General features: G+C 45.6%; 1 protein-coding gene across 1 annotated transcript in view; it reads right to left on the reverse strand.

Annotated features, from left to right (window-relative positions):
* The window catches only part of LOC119453620 (MAM and LDL-receptor class A domain-containing protein 1-like), a 109,505-nt gene that overhangs the window by 4,016 nt on the left and 88,983 nt on the right, over nucleotides 1-16,506 (reverse strand). The window contains exons 25-31 of the mRNA XM_049666620.1: nucleotides 15,168-15,200; nucleotides 11,298-11,444; nucleotides 9,636-9,774; nucleotides 7,221-7,341; nucleotides 5,935-6,016; nucleotides 2,941-3,066; nucleotides 1,676-1,826 (exon numbers count right to left, since the gene is read on the reverse strand). Of these exons, the coding sequence (XP_049522577.1) occupies nucleotides 1,676-1,826; nucleotides 2,941-3,066; nucleotides 5,935-6,016; nucleotides 7,221-7,341; nucleotides 9,636-9,774; nucleotides 11,298-11,444; nucleotides 15,168-15,200 (799 nt within the window). The remainder of the gene's footprint in view (nucleotides 1-1,675; nucleotides 1,827-2,940; nucleotides 3,067-5,934; nucleotides 6,017-7,220; nucleotides 7,342-9,635; nucleotides 9,775-11,297; nucleotides 11,445-15,167; nucleotides 15,201-16,506) is intronic.

Raw genomic sequence — 16,506 nt, forward strand, 5'->3', positions numbered from 1 at the left:
GCCTCATACGCCTAGTGTCACTGCGGCACATTAATTCTTAGCGATTGGCCAAGAAATGGCACATACCCAGTCGCACACACCCAGTGCCGAGGTTGTCATCCAAGACTTCATATTCTTTGTGTCCCAGTGGCGCATCCATGTTGGGGGATTGACTAAGAATGGGAACATACCCAGCTGCACGCACCTAATGACCCAAGTTGTCCACTCGGCAAGACAGCAGCCAGCACATACCCAGTCGATCAACTTGTCTATATATATATCCATAAACATATCCGGCGAAGAAACGACGACCAACGCCAAACCCAGGGGAAGAGCCAAACAAAGCTTTGCTTTAAAAAAAGAAAAAAAAAAGAAAAAGGAAAAACAAAACCTATTTGCGCTGGTATCTATTGACCCTTTTCGCGGCGATCCCGCGGGCGCTGCCATGTTTGATCACGTGGTGACGCGTCCATTGCTTGCCTCAACTGCCTCCGTTGCCTCCTTGTTTACAATGGAAGTGTATGACGCCGGCGCGGCTTAGAAAACCTCTGTTTTCGGAGATATCACAGACGGTGACTAGGTGGACGACACGAAGCTTTGATCACAGCTTCAGAGAACATGCAAAAGCGCTTTCGGAGCTAATTAAGTTATGTCCAAACGGCGCAAGCAGCGTATATGGTGCTTGTTCTAAAAGCGGGACTAAATATGTATTCCAAGCTTTCCAAACATTCCGCTCATGAATTCAGTCAGGCTTAGTGTGTTTTGCTCTTTGTTCTTTATTCGGCAAATATTTTGAAGCAGTGGCTTGTAAGTTTCTGTGAAGTTCCTCGGTGCGGCCACTATCTGATTATTTTCTGCCTAATCGCTCGCGGGTGTGCTCAATTCCGATAGATTTGTTCTTGCTGCGCACAAGGCTTGAAACGTAGCTGTTTTGTACATTGTAATACCTTGTAGCGAATATATATTACAGCTAGTAACTTGCTTACTCTTGTGGACCGTCACGAAACATTCAGCTTCGATTCGTGCGCCATCGGTGTAGTCCGTCGTTTATTGTGCGAATTTTAGTGCGCATATATTCAAGTGTGCGCCCATTCACTTATTCTTGATACGTCGGCGATAGAGTGGGTGTAAGTTTTCCTGCCATTTGGGACAGATGTGTATAGATAACGTGCGCGAAACTTACTATGACAGGAAGCGGCGCTACTCGCTTTGTCATTGTTTAACAAGTGGTACTCACTCTTGCCGACGATCCGGGGGTGAAGCCCTTGCTTTGAAGGTTAGCGATACAAGGCTGGCGGATGAGCAAATTTCTGTATCCTCGAGGAAAGCCGTACACCACGAAGTGCCGGTAACACGTTCGGACAGTTGCAGCAACGGTCCGCGAACTTGGCCACACAGATTCATTCCATTCCTTAACATGCCAGTCACTATTTTTGCAGCCAACTACTGCAGACGTCTTCAATCCACATGATTCAACCTAGCATGACTGGAGCACAGTGTGTTAGCGAAAACTCAGTGGCATTTCCGACAGCTGATCGCACAAAAGCAAGGTAGAAGCGGTAATGGTTTCGTATGCGTGCGCGGTCGCGTGAACTACGGTCGCTGAGGAGAGATATGGCGCGCCGCCGTGAGCGCCATCTCGCTTCTCTAAAACAAACTGCTCCGCGAAAAGGGTCAATACATGGTTGTAGCTTACCTGTAGACATTGAGCTCGCTTTGTTCTCCATGGGCACGCCACCAGAAGGTTAGACAGGCATCCGGCATTGCATTGCGAACAGGAAGATGGATCCTTGCGATGGAATTACGGCTCTGCCTGACGGACGTTGTGTTCAAGTATAGAAAGTGGCCTTTGGAAATAAAAGGTGTGAATGTCTCGGTCAGTGTTTCTGACCGTGCTCAATATTAGTCAGTAGGATAGTTGATCACACATAGTTGGACAGCAGCGCACGAAAAAATAACGGATACGAGAACATATTACAGACACCAACAGTGCAAATGATACGCGTCTTGCATTCTCATGTTCATTGTCCTCCTTTTTTATCCTCGTAAAGTGCTCAGTAACTATCCTTCCAATAGTATTCCAAACTTCTACATATGAATTAGAAAGCCATTAAAGCCCAACATTGTAATATTTTCAAATCATTCCTCTGTGCACTACATACCACAAAACTATTATTTCATTCTTCTTAGTGATTCTAGAGTTGCCAATCAGTCTGAATGGCCTACAGCTTCAGACATGCATTTTGCACCGACATCTTTATTGAGACAGAAAAATAAAAATGAAGTAGATACAAAATTCACCAAACGCACGTCAGCATAGTTTATGTCTAACATGGCTACTAAACACTGAATTCTTTAGCGATGCTCTAAATATATAAAAACGTGAGAACACCAAGAGAAACAACTCATTATCCGAAGTACATCAACTGATGGTTCTACTCTGGAGAATGGGTAAAATGCCGGGATTCGCCAGGAGGTTCTATTCCCTTTCTGCGATGCAGTTACTGCGGGAGTCGAAACAATATTCCTTTTCTGAGTGCTAAATAAATATCGCTGACTGTTAAATGTGCGCACAATTTGCATGTTAGTACAACTGTTTATGCATAACCTGAAATCTGTGTGTATCTTTCGGTGCAACATGACCACTGTTAATGCAATACAATTTCTTTTTGTCGTTGTTGCGTTTGCTACGCCGCATGCGTAAATTGCGCAACACTCGTGTGCTCAAGCGACACGAAGTTTGTACGAAAATTCTGTTGTATTCATGGCAATATTTTTGGTGCATATCTATTATTCTCAGTATCTCTTCCGTGTGACAAATAGTATCTGGCACCCCATACAGGCACTAACATCACCTTGAACTAAGGTAAATAAAAAAAATGAGTGAGCAGCACACTATCACGCTTTCCGCTTCTAAGAATATAAGCCTATAGTGTCTGCTCCACCAGCATCTCTTCTTACCAAATGTGCTTCGCAAGGTATGATCGGTAACGCCGAGCTGAGATCCCTGCTGTACAACCCACTCCCGAACGTTGCTGATGTCCCGAGTGTGGCCGCATTCAACGCCGCCTTCGAAAGCACAGAGAGCTGGGACGGAAAGGGAAGAGTGTTTTTTTAGGTTGTTATTCACCACATCGACGCAATTTAGTACGGTGGACAAGAACTATGAGAAAATATGGGCGTAGCCAGGGCCCCTAGCGTAGCGCTCTACTTCGTGTGCAACTAAGGAATCCGCTCAAACCTTGCTATCGTTGTCAATGCTTCGCCCTTCGGGCGAAACTTACAAATTTTGCATCATTCCTTTATTTGTGCCTTTGATACATTATTTAATTGCAGTGGTTCTTCAGAAGGGCATATTAGCTCAGACGTAATGTCATGCACCATTCGTAGTTGAGCGTAAATAAAAAAAAAAAAAAAAAAAAAAAAAAAAAAAAAGAAAAACCTTTACCGCGAAGGCAATATTTTTGATGCAGGCTGGACGTTATCGGGCCATCACATTTTTCCTGTTTAATGCTTTTATATCTGTGTACTCGAGCATACGTTATTTGATGTTACTTTCTGACATTCAGCAGCGACCATTGCAATCGTTCTGACTTACAGTATACCGTGTTCATCAGTGACACCATTTACTTTCATTAGTGACAGCGGTCACTGGAAACTAAATAAATGTTTGCACATCACATTTGATGAAAAATTGTCCTTCTTCGCGCCCATGAAACAACTCTATACTAGAGGCGGATGTTGCTCAACAGCGCACAAATGCACGAAAAAATAATCTGTTGTTCGTACACCGCCACGTCGCTTTGTAGCAAGATTTATTAACTTGTTCACTAAGCTATTTGCCAACACAAGCAGATTAATGGAAGACATTGAAAAAAGGACCAGGCCAGCACTCAGCCTTCCGCTGCTGGCATGATCGTTGTGCGCAGGTATGTACATATACTATAAGCCCAGCTGGCGTTCCTGCCGAGCTGCTGCGGACGTGCACTGATCTGAGCGAAACGGACAGTAAGCGTCAAGCTAACGCTATTTCACTCTGTAATGACTAACGCCGACCGTGTCCCACCCGCCTCATATCGTGCACCATCGAGATGCTACGCCACTGGCGGCGCTCCTAACCACGCCAGCGTTGCGAGACGCCCGGTATCTGCCAGGGCGCTGTTCCTTCTGCAGTTGCCTTGCGTGCTGCGTCGCCCCAACATGTCGCAACCGCGTATAGTTAGAACACCGTCCGAGGCGTTCGAGCGCAATGCTAAACCTTGCTGTCACTGTCAATGAATGCTTCGCCCTTCGGACAAAATTGACAATTTTTTTTCCATCGTTCCATCGTCCGTGCCCTTAATACATTATTTAACTTTAGTGTTGCCCAGACGTACTATCGACCAAAAAAGTTTACGGACCACGGGATCTAAGAAAACACTAAATATCCGAGCAGCTTTTAAAAGTAACCAGTAAAACCGTACATCACAATGTTGTTCGCATATACCAGTGGAAATGGGAATACCTGCAGGCTGCGTTTTGAGGCTGCGGAGATATTCAGCTTTTTGTCAGATTCCTTGGTCCGTAAACTTTTTGGGTCGATAGTACATGTCGTGTAGCCGCAAGAAAATAAGAGTGCATCTTGCAACAGCTGCAAATATGCATATCTCTCAGTCATAACAATGTTCGAGTTTTAGTTGCGAGTTGCAATCTTCGTTCAAGCGAGGCTTTAGCCATCGAAATAAAACGTAATATTCGTTTACGAAATTATGCTATATGTATGCTGGAAAATATAATAACAAGGGGCATCGCATTTTTCCCGGTTTTTCTGTGCGGGAGAAAAACCAAAATTCCGAAACCAAACCAAAATTTCCCGAATATTCTGTTTTTTTCCAAGCCCTTACATCATTAAGCACATGATCATCTTTATATTTTACCATTTTTGCGCATTTCTTACAATTAGATAGTTCATTTCCAAAAACTGAGTCCAGTTAAGTGTTACGAATTCCAAATTAGCAAGCTATTCTTATTTTTGTGAAAATTAACATTGCCATCCGGATATACTCAACCGATTTAAAGTGTAACGCACCACCTGACGTTTTCAGTGAAGTTTTCAAGACTACTAAAAGTGACGAGCCTTGCATATGTTGTGTATTTTTATGTCTCTGGAGGCTGTGTCTCTATTGACTTTAATTGCTACTGACAAAATACAAGGCAGTGTTAAAACCAGGCGCTTAATTAGAGCACGGGATACAATATCAGCATAAAAATCACAGCCATTCCACTCTGCATGTGGGCTACCAGCGGAGCTGTAAAATAACTACACAAATATCGCCGTGCGACTAACTACGAAAATGAACGTTTATTGACAACGCACAACTCTGGGAACATACGCAATCGCTACTAAAAGCGGCTCGACCTGTCGAGGTGTCCAAACTGAAACGCACCTAGCGTCTCAACACGCTGGCTTGCCCGCAACAAATTAAAAAGGGCGTGCGATGCCGTTTGGCGCTGCGTGGGTCCGTGGCGTAATGGTCTCAATGTCTCGCTTCTGTTCTAGAGGTCCTGTGTTCGAATCCTGCCGGCGGATGATTTTAATAATATTTATGTAATTATTTATTACGCAGTACCTTGTTGCAAATGACGAATTCACGAAGTCGAAGAGACGTTTAAAGCCAGAAGGTCGAAATTTAAGCAAATCCATGTACTTCCCATAATAACCGTGCTGGCTGAAACGCCCCGACTGCAGCTCCAGTAGACACTTGAGCCAGAGTTCCCTCTAGTAATCACTGTATGAAACTATGTATTGGCTGGCTTCTTGGCTTTCCTCTTGCTACTCCAGGTGTCTGCACATGCCTTACTGGTTTGATTTGCCTCCTCATAGAAGGCGCGAGAGCTTTGACGCGCGGACATCGAAAAATCCATGGTAGGGTGGACATATACAGCTCCGCTGTAATACAAGGAAATCAGGCTCACATGGTTTTGGGCAGTTACCGTGCGTCACTGAGAAGTCGTCCGCTGCGATTAGCCCGTCCTGTATGCTTGCTTCAACCACAATCTGCGGTGGAGAGAAGACAGACGAGAACAGCGTATAGCCTTGCCGCAATATAATTACTTGTCATTTAACGCACGAATGACGATGTGACGGCGTACAGTTTAACAACAATAAGCGTTTATTTCACTTGCAGCATATCACTTCCCTTTCAGCAATTTAGACGGCAGTTGGCTCAATATCGGGGTTATAGAGAAGCCATGAAACGTAGCGCACCCAGGATGTCTGCCGGGGGGGGGGGGGGGGTGAATTTTTGTGGGGGGGGGGGGGAAGCAAGCACTTTGTATAATACGCAATTTCCTTGTATATTATGCCAGAGGAATTCAACAGCAAAAAATGCCTAATAATAATAACAACAACAACAACAATAATAATAATAATAATAATAATAATAATAATAATAATAATAATAATAATAATAATAATAATATTAATAATAATAATAATAACACCAAGGATGATGATGATGTGTATTTCTTCAGCGTTTTACTCAAAGTAATTTAAAAGTGAGTAATGAAGACAGTGATAGAGTGTTTTTGTTAATCAGGAAAATTCGACCTCAAGCCACCGCCTGAATTGTAATGACAATGTGAACAGAGCACTGAAGGTACACGTTGGACTGGTGGGGCTGGGCGCTTGGGGGGTGGGGGGGGAGGTTAACTCGGCCTCGGGGGGGGGGGGGGGGTACAACACCTGAACCCCCCCCCCCCCCCCCCCGTCGGTGCGCCACTACCATGAAAGTTGCCGAAAATTGAGCGCGAGCGATCAAAAAACTTGGTATGTGGTCACAGATAGACAGACTGTCCAAACTTGGGAATATATATTCCAATGACAGATGTAAACATGCATAAAACAGTTACAAATCAGAAGTGACCCCTTCACCCAATGCAGTCGACCCTCAAATTGTGAAGTTGAGTTGAAAACGCTTTTGTTCTCTTTGTAGCTAAAGATTGTTCTTTTCCGCATTCACGGTAAACGAATAAAAGATGAAAAGCAAGTATTTAAAGAAACCACGGTGTACACTAAGCCTGCAAACAGCTCTGGACTTTTGATAACAGTTGTATTCAGTCACTGACTGCAAATAGCTCACAGCCATACAAAACGTTCTCTGATATACGTGCAAGCAGCTTTAGCGTATCTTATTGACGTTCATCGTCACTGGGCTCCGCGCCTGCTATATGTTTCTTTTCTTTGTTATCCCCTCACTGACCTGAGTCCTCTTTGCGGTTGGCGATCCTGCCAAGTAAACCAGAGCCGGCGTCCATGCGGTCATTCTTGCGCCGGGCTCGAACCAAGAAGGGGAGCTTGAAGGCGCCAAAGTCACGCTTATGCTGTAAGGATAATTTCATGCTTAGATAATGGGCAACGTGGTAAAGAGAAGGTACTGATTCAGGTCGTCTAGGAGGCAGGCCCCATAAATTACCCTGAGTTTGTGGGTCCCTATGCCTTTCTGCGTTCGGCGTTGCTGTTTTTTTTCCCAAAAAATGGCACTTATGCCGACGAGAAGGATCAATGTTTTGTGCAAAAACAAATAAACTGGACACGCATGGAATCCTATTGATTGGTTGGTTGGTTGGTTTTCCACTAACTATGAGGATTTAACCAAGGGAGATTGGCTCAAACTATCCTCATTGGACATGTGGTGGCGGTGGTTGGCTGATGGGCTCGGTTAAACACAGTAACAATTCAAAGCTAAGCTTTTTTTTTTTTGCAAACAGTTCACCCAGAAACTCGAAGCGGAGCATCGCCGATACACAGCGAACAATGGCTTCGAACGCGAGTGCGCACTTGCCAGTAAATGCGAAGCCGGGTGGCGTCGATACTCAGTGATGAAACAACAGCGGAACCACACCGTGCAGTTAACTCCCGAACACGGTGTAAGAAGAAAGGTGCTCCGACGGCGCGCCCGCGCTGGGGCGAGAGAGCGGCCACTTCGTGTGACCGGAAGTGAGCGCCGCCGCTAGGGGCAGCACATGTTCAGGAGGCCTTGCAGCAGCGGCACAAGAGTGGATAATTTACGACCTCCGTCAGCATTTAAACACCCATACTTAAACATGTGCAACTTTTCGTTATTCAGACGCCAAATCCTGAGCAGGTAGAAGGGTTCATGCCACTTACTGTCAAAATACCGTCATTTCCAACACGAGAGAGACGCGTCGTCTGCTCGAGCAGACGGCGCGCTGCGCTTGCCGCTGTTCGCCGCATCGGAGTCAATCGGAATGTCGGCAGAAATATAAAGGGACGTTCCTCCAACCAAATAGAGTCGTTTTAAGCAGGCTAACGACATATATGCATCGAAATAAAGCACCTCTGCCGCGCGTGCCCATAAATGCGCCAGCAAAGCGAGCGAAAAAGTGGCCCCCAGAACAGGTGCTGCCCCTTGCGGCAGCGGCGCGCGTAGAGTCACACTAAGTGGCCGCGCCTCGCACCGCCGTCGGATCACCTATCTTCTTCCACCGTGCTCCCGAAGACGAGTAATTTGAGAAACTTCATGCAGTACGAGCTCGGTTCGGGGCGTAGTGTGACTGATACACCCAAGGTTTCTGTCGAACGGGTCCGGCGGAGATGCAGCGGCAGAAGATTACGTTGAGCAAGGCGATTCCCAGTGAAAACGTGTCCAACTTCCTCGAGTGCTTTACACTTGCAAATGGTCGCTAAACAAGGACAGCATTCCTCACAAATACTGAAGAAAGCTTTGCTTAAAGCAATTCCTGCTGAGTGTGCGATCCAGACAATTCTCTTGCTTTAGCTCCGTATCGTTATTCCTAAAGTGTTCGATTATAAAGCATGTTGATTTTGCATTCATTATTACTGCAATAAATATGCTTAAACAAGCAACCTTTACAATTACAAACCAGCGTTCTTGATACTTTCGAAAATCGAAAGCACTATACGAGATGAATAAAAGGAAGTTCCTCTCTTGTATTCGATTTTTCGAATTTGTGGCGCTGTTCTTTCCTATATTATATTGTTTCAGCACTGCTACACGAAAATTACATTATCATTGTCAAGTGACTCGCTCGCCTTCTTTTACAGTCATTGAAACGAAATAAGAATGTTCAGCCAACCTTTTACCTTGTAAACATAGATCCAGCTAAGTTTACACATAAGTAGGAAAAATAATTAAGGGAAGCCTCTGCGTCTGCCTACACCCGCAACTGTCTATAAACCTGCGTCAATAAACAAATCCTAACAAGTTCGTTAAAGATAATAATTATTGCTTAAGTATAAAGTAACAATATACTAACAGCTAGGACAGACGCTGATAACCACACCCAACTGATTTCAGTCGCGAAGACACCTCCATTATTTAGGTGAAATGGTGCGGCCGTTAAGCTAATCTGCGCTCATCATTACAATCGCCGCTATAGTATTAATAGAAAATAGATCCCAGTAGTCAAAAAGGCATGCACGCAAAATACGAGTGTGAGTGACAAATATCTATAGACGGAACTTCATAAACTGACGTAAACAAAACTTCACACGATAACTAACGAACGCTGCTGGAGCAACCGAATGAAGTCCCGCGTTGCTCCGACTTACTTTCACACACACAAAAGCTTCCTGAACCATTTTTACCGTGCCCCCAGTCAGATCTATAGCAAAGAATATAGGACGTACGTACCTGCTATTGCGTTCAGTGAGCATGAAATACCAGAACGAGAAGCAGAGGCTGCTTGTCGACAACTGGGCGGGCAAGGGGAGGCTTTTTATGCGGGTTACTGAAGCGGCTGAGCCGGTGTTTTTAGTAGAAATGAACCGACCTAAATAAAAAAGAAAGAAAATTATTTTCTTAATCATTCAAAACTTTAAAGCCACGTTGTATACATATACAGGGTGTTTCACTTAACTTGGGCCAAATGTTAAAAATATGCAAATGCTACGTAGGTGGACAGAACCAAGGTAATGTTGTTTGCCGGCGCTTAGAGATACTAAGATTTTTTTTTTCATTCCGCCTAATTACATAATTAGTCTTAATTATTTATCAACTTCTCAATTATTATAATTAAATGAGAAGTGTCAATGAGAAAATTGTAGAACAACATGAGAAACTCCCGATACAGCTTTCTGTTGACCAACACGTGCTACATAAAAGTGTTTTTCCGAGTGTGAAAGAACCCCGCGAATACACGCAAAGTGACTCGAGCGGCCTGTCGCACAGCAATTTTGCGTGTATTCGCGGGCTTTTTTTCACGCTCGGAAAAATACTTTTATGTAGCACGTATTGAGCAATAGAAAGCTATATCGGGAGTTTTTCATGTTGCTCTACAATTTTCTTATTGGCACTTTTCATCTAATTATAATAATTGAGAAGTTGATTAATTAATTAAGAATAATTATCTAATTAGGCGGAATGCTAAATATAATCTGAGTATGTCCAAGCGACGACAAATAACATTACCTTGATTCTGTCCAGCTACGTGGCATTTGCCCAAGTTAAGTGAAACACCCTGTATTATAAAAGGCCTGATGTGCGTTCTTTCATGCCTCGAGAGAATGACCTTCGATTATTTGCGCTAAAACCATTTGTGGTAAATCACTGAGTTTCTAGAATATAGAGTCAATACCACTTTCAAATATTTTACAATTAACGCTTGTGGTAGAGCAATTGCCCCAAAAAAATTAAACTATGTGGTTTTACGTGCGAAAACCACGATCTGATTATGAGGCACGCCGTAGTGGGGGACTCCGGAAATTTGGACCACCTGGGGTTCTTTAACGTGCACCTAAATCTAAGTACACGGGTGTTTCAGCATTTGGCCCTCATCGAAATGCGGCCGCCGGGGCCGGGATTCGATCCCGCGACCTCGTGCTCAGCAGCCCAACACCATAGCCACTGAGCAACCACGGCGGGTAGCAATTGCCAGAACGCGGATTTCGAAGTATAGGACCAAGGACAGTGGCGATGGCAATCATGTGAAAACAGGCTATTATTAAAAATAGGAAACTTGAGACAAAGGTATCATTTTTCACTTCTAACAGTGCAATGCTGGACATTGCCAAAATGGTTGGCGCATACTTAAAAAAAATATATCGTGAACAAGGGCGCAGACAGTGTTAAGCACTCAGAAATACAGTGCTGTTCGAGAAGACAAACAAATGCCCAGGAAGATGGCGTACTTGTTCCTTACCTGTGCGCCTGTTCTTGCTATTATTAATTTCGTTTGTTCAATCCACTGAGGCCTGGAGCTCCTCTTTTGTATCCAATTCTATCGCCTTCTTTTCAGATCCGTTTCCAATATGCAACATGTGAGAAGGCCCCCGCAATCTTCGAAAGTAATCTTACCGTTCGAGTTTCTTGTTGAATGGTCGAACAGTGGGAAGGAAGGCTGCCCTATTGTCGTGTCGCTGAGCTCCCACTGCGGTTGTCCCTTTGCATTCGTGTCCGGCTTCCAGAGGCAATAGCTGCCGTCGTCAAATGTGCAGTTAAGATCTGCGAGAACCCATGTGAACCAGAAAAACTAGGTGATCTTACTATTACCACGAAGAGATCAGAAAGATACCTGCGATTTGTAAACACGGCAGTGCGCGAACACATGGATAAGCAAAAAAGAGCGGCAAGGGAACCTGATGCGAATTAACCGTTTAAATATACAACTGTCCATTGAGACCGGAATATTGTGGGGATGCGTGACTCTCACGCGTCTCCTGTGGTCCGGCTTCACCGCGTGGCTAAGTGCTGGCTGTGGTCGTAGTGGTTGCGGCGCGTTGCAAGAGATGGCGCGAGTGTCGCGATGCTAACGCCACCGAACGGCGGGGTGACTTGGGAGAAAAAGGTCGAAGGCGCTCTCTCTTTGGCTTGGGATCGGCGACCAACACGCACGAACGCTTCGCGCGTGCGCCGGCCCGCTTCGCGCGACCGTCGCGCGAGGCTAAGAGCAGGACACCGGTATGGACGAACACGGATCGTTCGAGCGCGCCACCGTTCGTGTGACTGTACACGTGAACGACTAGGCGATGGTGTCATAGCATGGGGCGAACGTATTCGCTCGCTATCGGGTCGCGGTGAGTCGGACTTCCTTGATTTGTCGCGCGCCCGTGTGAATGTTCAATTGGTAGTAATTCGGCTAGTGTGCATTAGAGTATGAAAGGCGCAATAAATGCCCTTTTGATTGTTTGCACTACTGTGTTGTCGTTCCTTTGTCCCAAGAGCACATGTGAGACTCCACATCTGGCTGCCCAACATGGGGCTCTTGAGGCATTGGACGATAATTTTGACAGTTTTGCTCGGTTCGAGACAACTTTTGTTTCAACCGGAGCGTATTCCTAGCGTGGATTTTGATCGCTAGTGTCGGCGGCGTTCTTTCTTGAGAGAGGCGATGGTTGCTGTAGCGTGTTTGAACTTTTCAACATGATAAGCCTTTTCACGAGTGTTTTGTTGAAGTACACTCGTTGGTACGAGAGCCACGTGGTCTGCATCCTGGGAGAGCGAGGCCTAGCGCCCGCGGAGCATTGGCAAGCCTGAAGCGAGTGAGTACGGAAGCCTCGTGGGTGGTCCGAATTTCTTATGTAAATAGCTTCTTCTATCTCTTTGACTTCGGAAGTCGCTGCTCAGGGAGTCGTGTGGTCGCGGGCCACGGGTGCCGCTACGGGCTGACTGGTATTGCGGCCTGGCACCGGGCGCTCCGACACCGTCTAGGACGGTGGGCGCCGTCAACTCGGATGCTGGGTGCACCGAGCGGGGTAGGACCACCTCACAGAGCTAACGTCTCCTCGCGGCTGCCTGTTGTGCCCATTTTGGGTGATGTTTTTTTTTTGGATGCCGGTTGTTGTCAAAGTAGCGACGCATTAGGCCTAAGTCACCAACAGCTACTGCGGCTCTCGTCAGCAGGGCGCGTCGGCGCGAGCGACGCTTGCTCTTGCCGACTTCTGCGTCGCCGTTTCCGGAGTCCTGTGCTGGAGTCGTGCCATCGAATCTGCAGAGGTGGCGCTGTGACCAACGGACGCCAGCGGTGAACCCCAGAGACAATGTCGGCTCGCATGTTGTGGATAACGTGTGGACATTTCCTCGGCGCGGACACTGTCGCATGTACTAACTTTTGTTCGCGACGAGCGCGTTGATAGACCGTGTGACATGTTTCGCGGGAGTATGTGTAGTGATTTAAGGTTGGGGGGTTGTGGGGATGCGCGACTCTCGCGCATCCCCACAACCCCCCAGTCGGACTTCCTTGTAAACACGGCAGTGCGCGAACACATGGATAAGCAAAAAAGAGCGGCAAGGGAACCTGATGCGAATTAACCGTTTAAATATACAACTGTCCATTGAGACCGGAATATTGTGGGGATGCGTGACTCTCACGCGTCTCCTGTGGTCCGGCTTCACCGCGTGGCTAAGTTCCAGCGGCGGCCGTGGTGGTTGCGGCGCGTTGCGAGAGATGGCGCGAGTGTCGCGATGCTAACGCCACCGAACGGCGGGGTGACTTGGGAGAAAAAGGTCGAAGGCGCTCTCTCTTTGGGTTGAGATCGGCAGCCAACACGCACGAACGCATCGCGCGTGCGCCGGCCCGCTTCGCGCGACCGTCGCGCGAGGCTAAGAGCAGGACACCGGTATGGACGAACACGGATCGTTCGAGCGCGCCACCGTTCGCGTGACTGTACACGTGAACGACTAGGCGATGGTGTCATAGCATGGGGCGAACGTATTCGCTCGCTATCGGGTCGCAGTGAGTCGGACTTCCTTGATTTGTCGCGCGCCCGTGTGAATATTCTATTGGTTGTAATTCGGCTAGTGTGCATTAGTGTATGAAAGGTGCAATAAATGCCCTTTTGATTGTCTGCACTACTGTGTTGTCGTTCCTTTGTCCCAAGAGCACATGTGAGACCCCACAATATCTGGCAATCATTTGATTGACGCGTCAGCAATTGGGTGACAAAACGAAACTGCTTTTGCGTATAGCCTGCAGCTTACCCATTCGTGCTCACTCAAAGAAGCGCTTAGGAAAAAAAGAAAAAAAAAGGCTGACAAAAAAATGAAGGAGGGGGCAGCATTAACATGTGCCGTTTGTTTCATTTATTTTGTCTATGTAGGGCGATTTTATTGTACTGCGACCGCAGTATAGGGCTCGTCTAATATCGAAATCGTGTCTTAGGCGTGGCTGCTATTGCTCCTTCGGCGTTCGTCGAGTTGCATATCACAAGATTTGTTGACAAGAAAGATAGAATAAAGTAACTGTTCATCCGGTCATTTTAAATCATTTGACCCTCGTAGCCCCTCTCCATGTTCGTCCTATCATTTTTACTTGCATATACTTTTTGTTTCTCGAATGCTGTGCATCTCCCCTTTTTCATTTATGCAAGATTTTTCGACACTGCGTCCCACCATATCTCACCCCACCACCGTAACGCTCGCTGCCTCACACAGGAAATATGGGAGTGCCAAGGCGCCGCGACACTGTTCCCAGCGAAATTAGCATGCACCGTGAGTGCGCTCTGGAAGTCGCCGGGCGACAGTGCATGTAGATGTGCCATATACTGCTGTCGCAGCCAATACCTCTATGCGCGAATGCATACGGGGTGTGCGAGAGCATAAAACTCTGGGTTTATTAAATCAATATTTTTTTTGTCTTGACATTTATCTAAATAATTTCGCCGGCAATGTCCAGTGGCTACTCGGGTAAGCGCACTTATATGAGCCCGGCGATTTGTGCTTTGCTTTCGAGCTTACAGGTGACGAGACAATCAGCTGACTCGGGAACGTTTTCTACAAACAGCGTGCAGGGCATCTGAAACGTGATGATGATCGGGAGCTTCGCTCCTTCGGGAATGGTTCGTTTAAATCCCTTATGGCTGAATAAACGTAGGTCTACGGAGGCCATGCTGAAGAAGTGGGAGCATACACATGATAGGTACTTCCCGGAAATCATCCGACACTTATGTGCTTTGACAAGACGGACAGAAGGCAACACATTGCTGATGTCGCCTTCCGTCCGTGCTGTCAAAATAAGTGTCTGCTGATTTCCGGGAAATTATGAGCCAACTACATCAGCTCAGAAACCATCGTACGTACGTTATATAGATAGCCCTTGGTGGCGAAAATGACAAAACAAGGTTGTTGGGTGTTTAGAGCACTACTTCTACGCGTTTACAGACACGAAATGGCGATGGCGATGACACCGACAGGCGCCATGAAAGATTCAGTGTTTTCGTATTCATTTACCTGGAATCGGTTCCTCTGGTGTTTCTGAGCCACCTGCAATTGAGAGAAATCGTTTGAGTTGTCTTTGCGATCTTTCGATACCGAACGATAATTAAACAATTAAGCGCCGCGCTTAGAGTCAACAAAAAAAAATAAACAAGAAAAAAAGAGAAAGCCGTAAGCCTTTGGGCGTAATAGAATATCTGCAGAAAATGCGCCATTTTGATTTTGATGTATAACTCAAAGCTGAAAACTTAATATTGTTAAGAATGTAACTGTTTGTTACTCCCTAATATTTATTTGCATAATTAAAAAAACAAATTTGACTTGATTATAGATACATTTATTTTTATTCATTTATATATATCCAAAAGGTCAAATAGGCTTTAGATAGGGGGAAGAGGACGAAAACGGGATTGAATACAACATACATAATATACCACATAAAAGTGGTGCAAATTAACACATCAGGGAAGATATTTAGTAAATCACTAAAAAGAAGTACATATAAAAGTACATACAAATACAAATAAATGGTGCACATACATTTATGATGAAGCAGAAGCATAGTTACTTTGATGATTGCTGGGTTAGCGTAAGAATGCCGGCAGGTATTGAATTTCATTCGGTGAATGACAGTACAAGAGTTGAGCTTTGGTAGCGAATTGTGCGAGCAAAGCTAGGACAAACGCTGTGTGCATGATCGACTGCCGTTCTCAGAACTCTATTTTCATTCATTTAGCAGGAAATATGTTTGATCATTATTGAAGAAAATCAAAGCCGACTTCGCCGAACTTCCTTTTCTTACCGCTGCTGAGACCGAAACCACAGCACCGCTGTATCAATGTGTAGTCACGGATTCCAGCGTATTTTCTCGTATTTCGACCGTTTTGGCAATAGTAAAGTTGTCGAAACTTGATAGGTTGGGTCAATCGTTTCTTTGGAACCCAACGTTATCCTACTTTAGCGAGAAACAATTAATCGGACTAAAGTAGACGCTCTCAATATTCATGACATCACAGAGAGCTGGTGCAAGAACTTTAGGACTACGTCATTCATTGTGGACGTTTCGCTATAGCAGAAACGTAAGATATTCATACAGCGTAACTAATATTTCTCTATAATGCCTCGCAAAAGAGGCCTTTCCTTCGTGTTCACATCTCCCAAGGAAACACCCCTGATTTTGACAGTCAGCGGCCGTACCGGATAAACTAAGTGAGTGCTATATAATTATATTTTCTTTAAAAAGCCTCAAAAAGCACCACCAGCGTCCTAAACATTTTTAATAAACATTCGGTTATTCCCTGACAGGATAACAGACGCTCAGGCGGAATGGTAAGCCTTTTTTTTTTCGAGAAGT

Source organism: Dermacentor silvarum, chromosome 1 (genome assembly GCF_013339745.2).
Source record: "Dermacentor silvarum isolate Dsil-2018 chromosome 1, BIME_Dsil_1.4, whole genome shotgun sequence".
NCBI classification, from domain to species: domain Eukaryota; kingdom Metazoa; phylum Arthropoda; class Arachnida; order Ixodida; family Ixodidae; genus Dermacentor; species Dermacentor silvarum.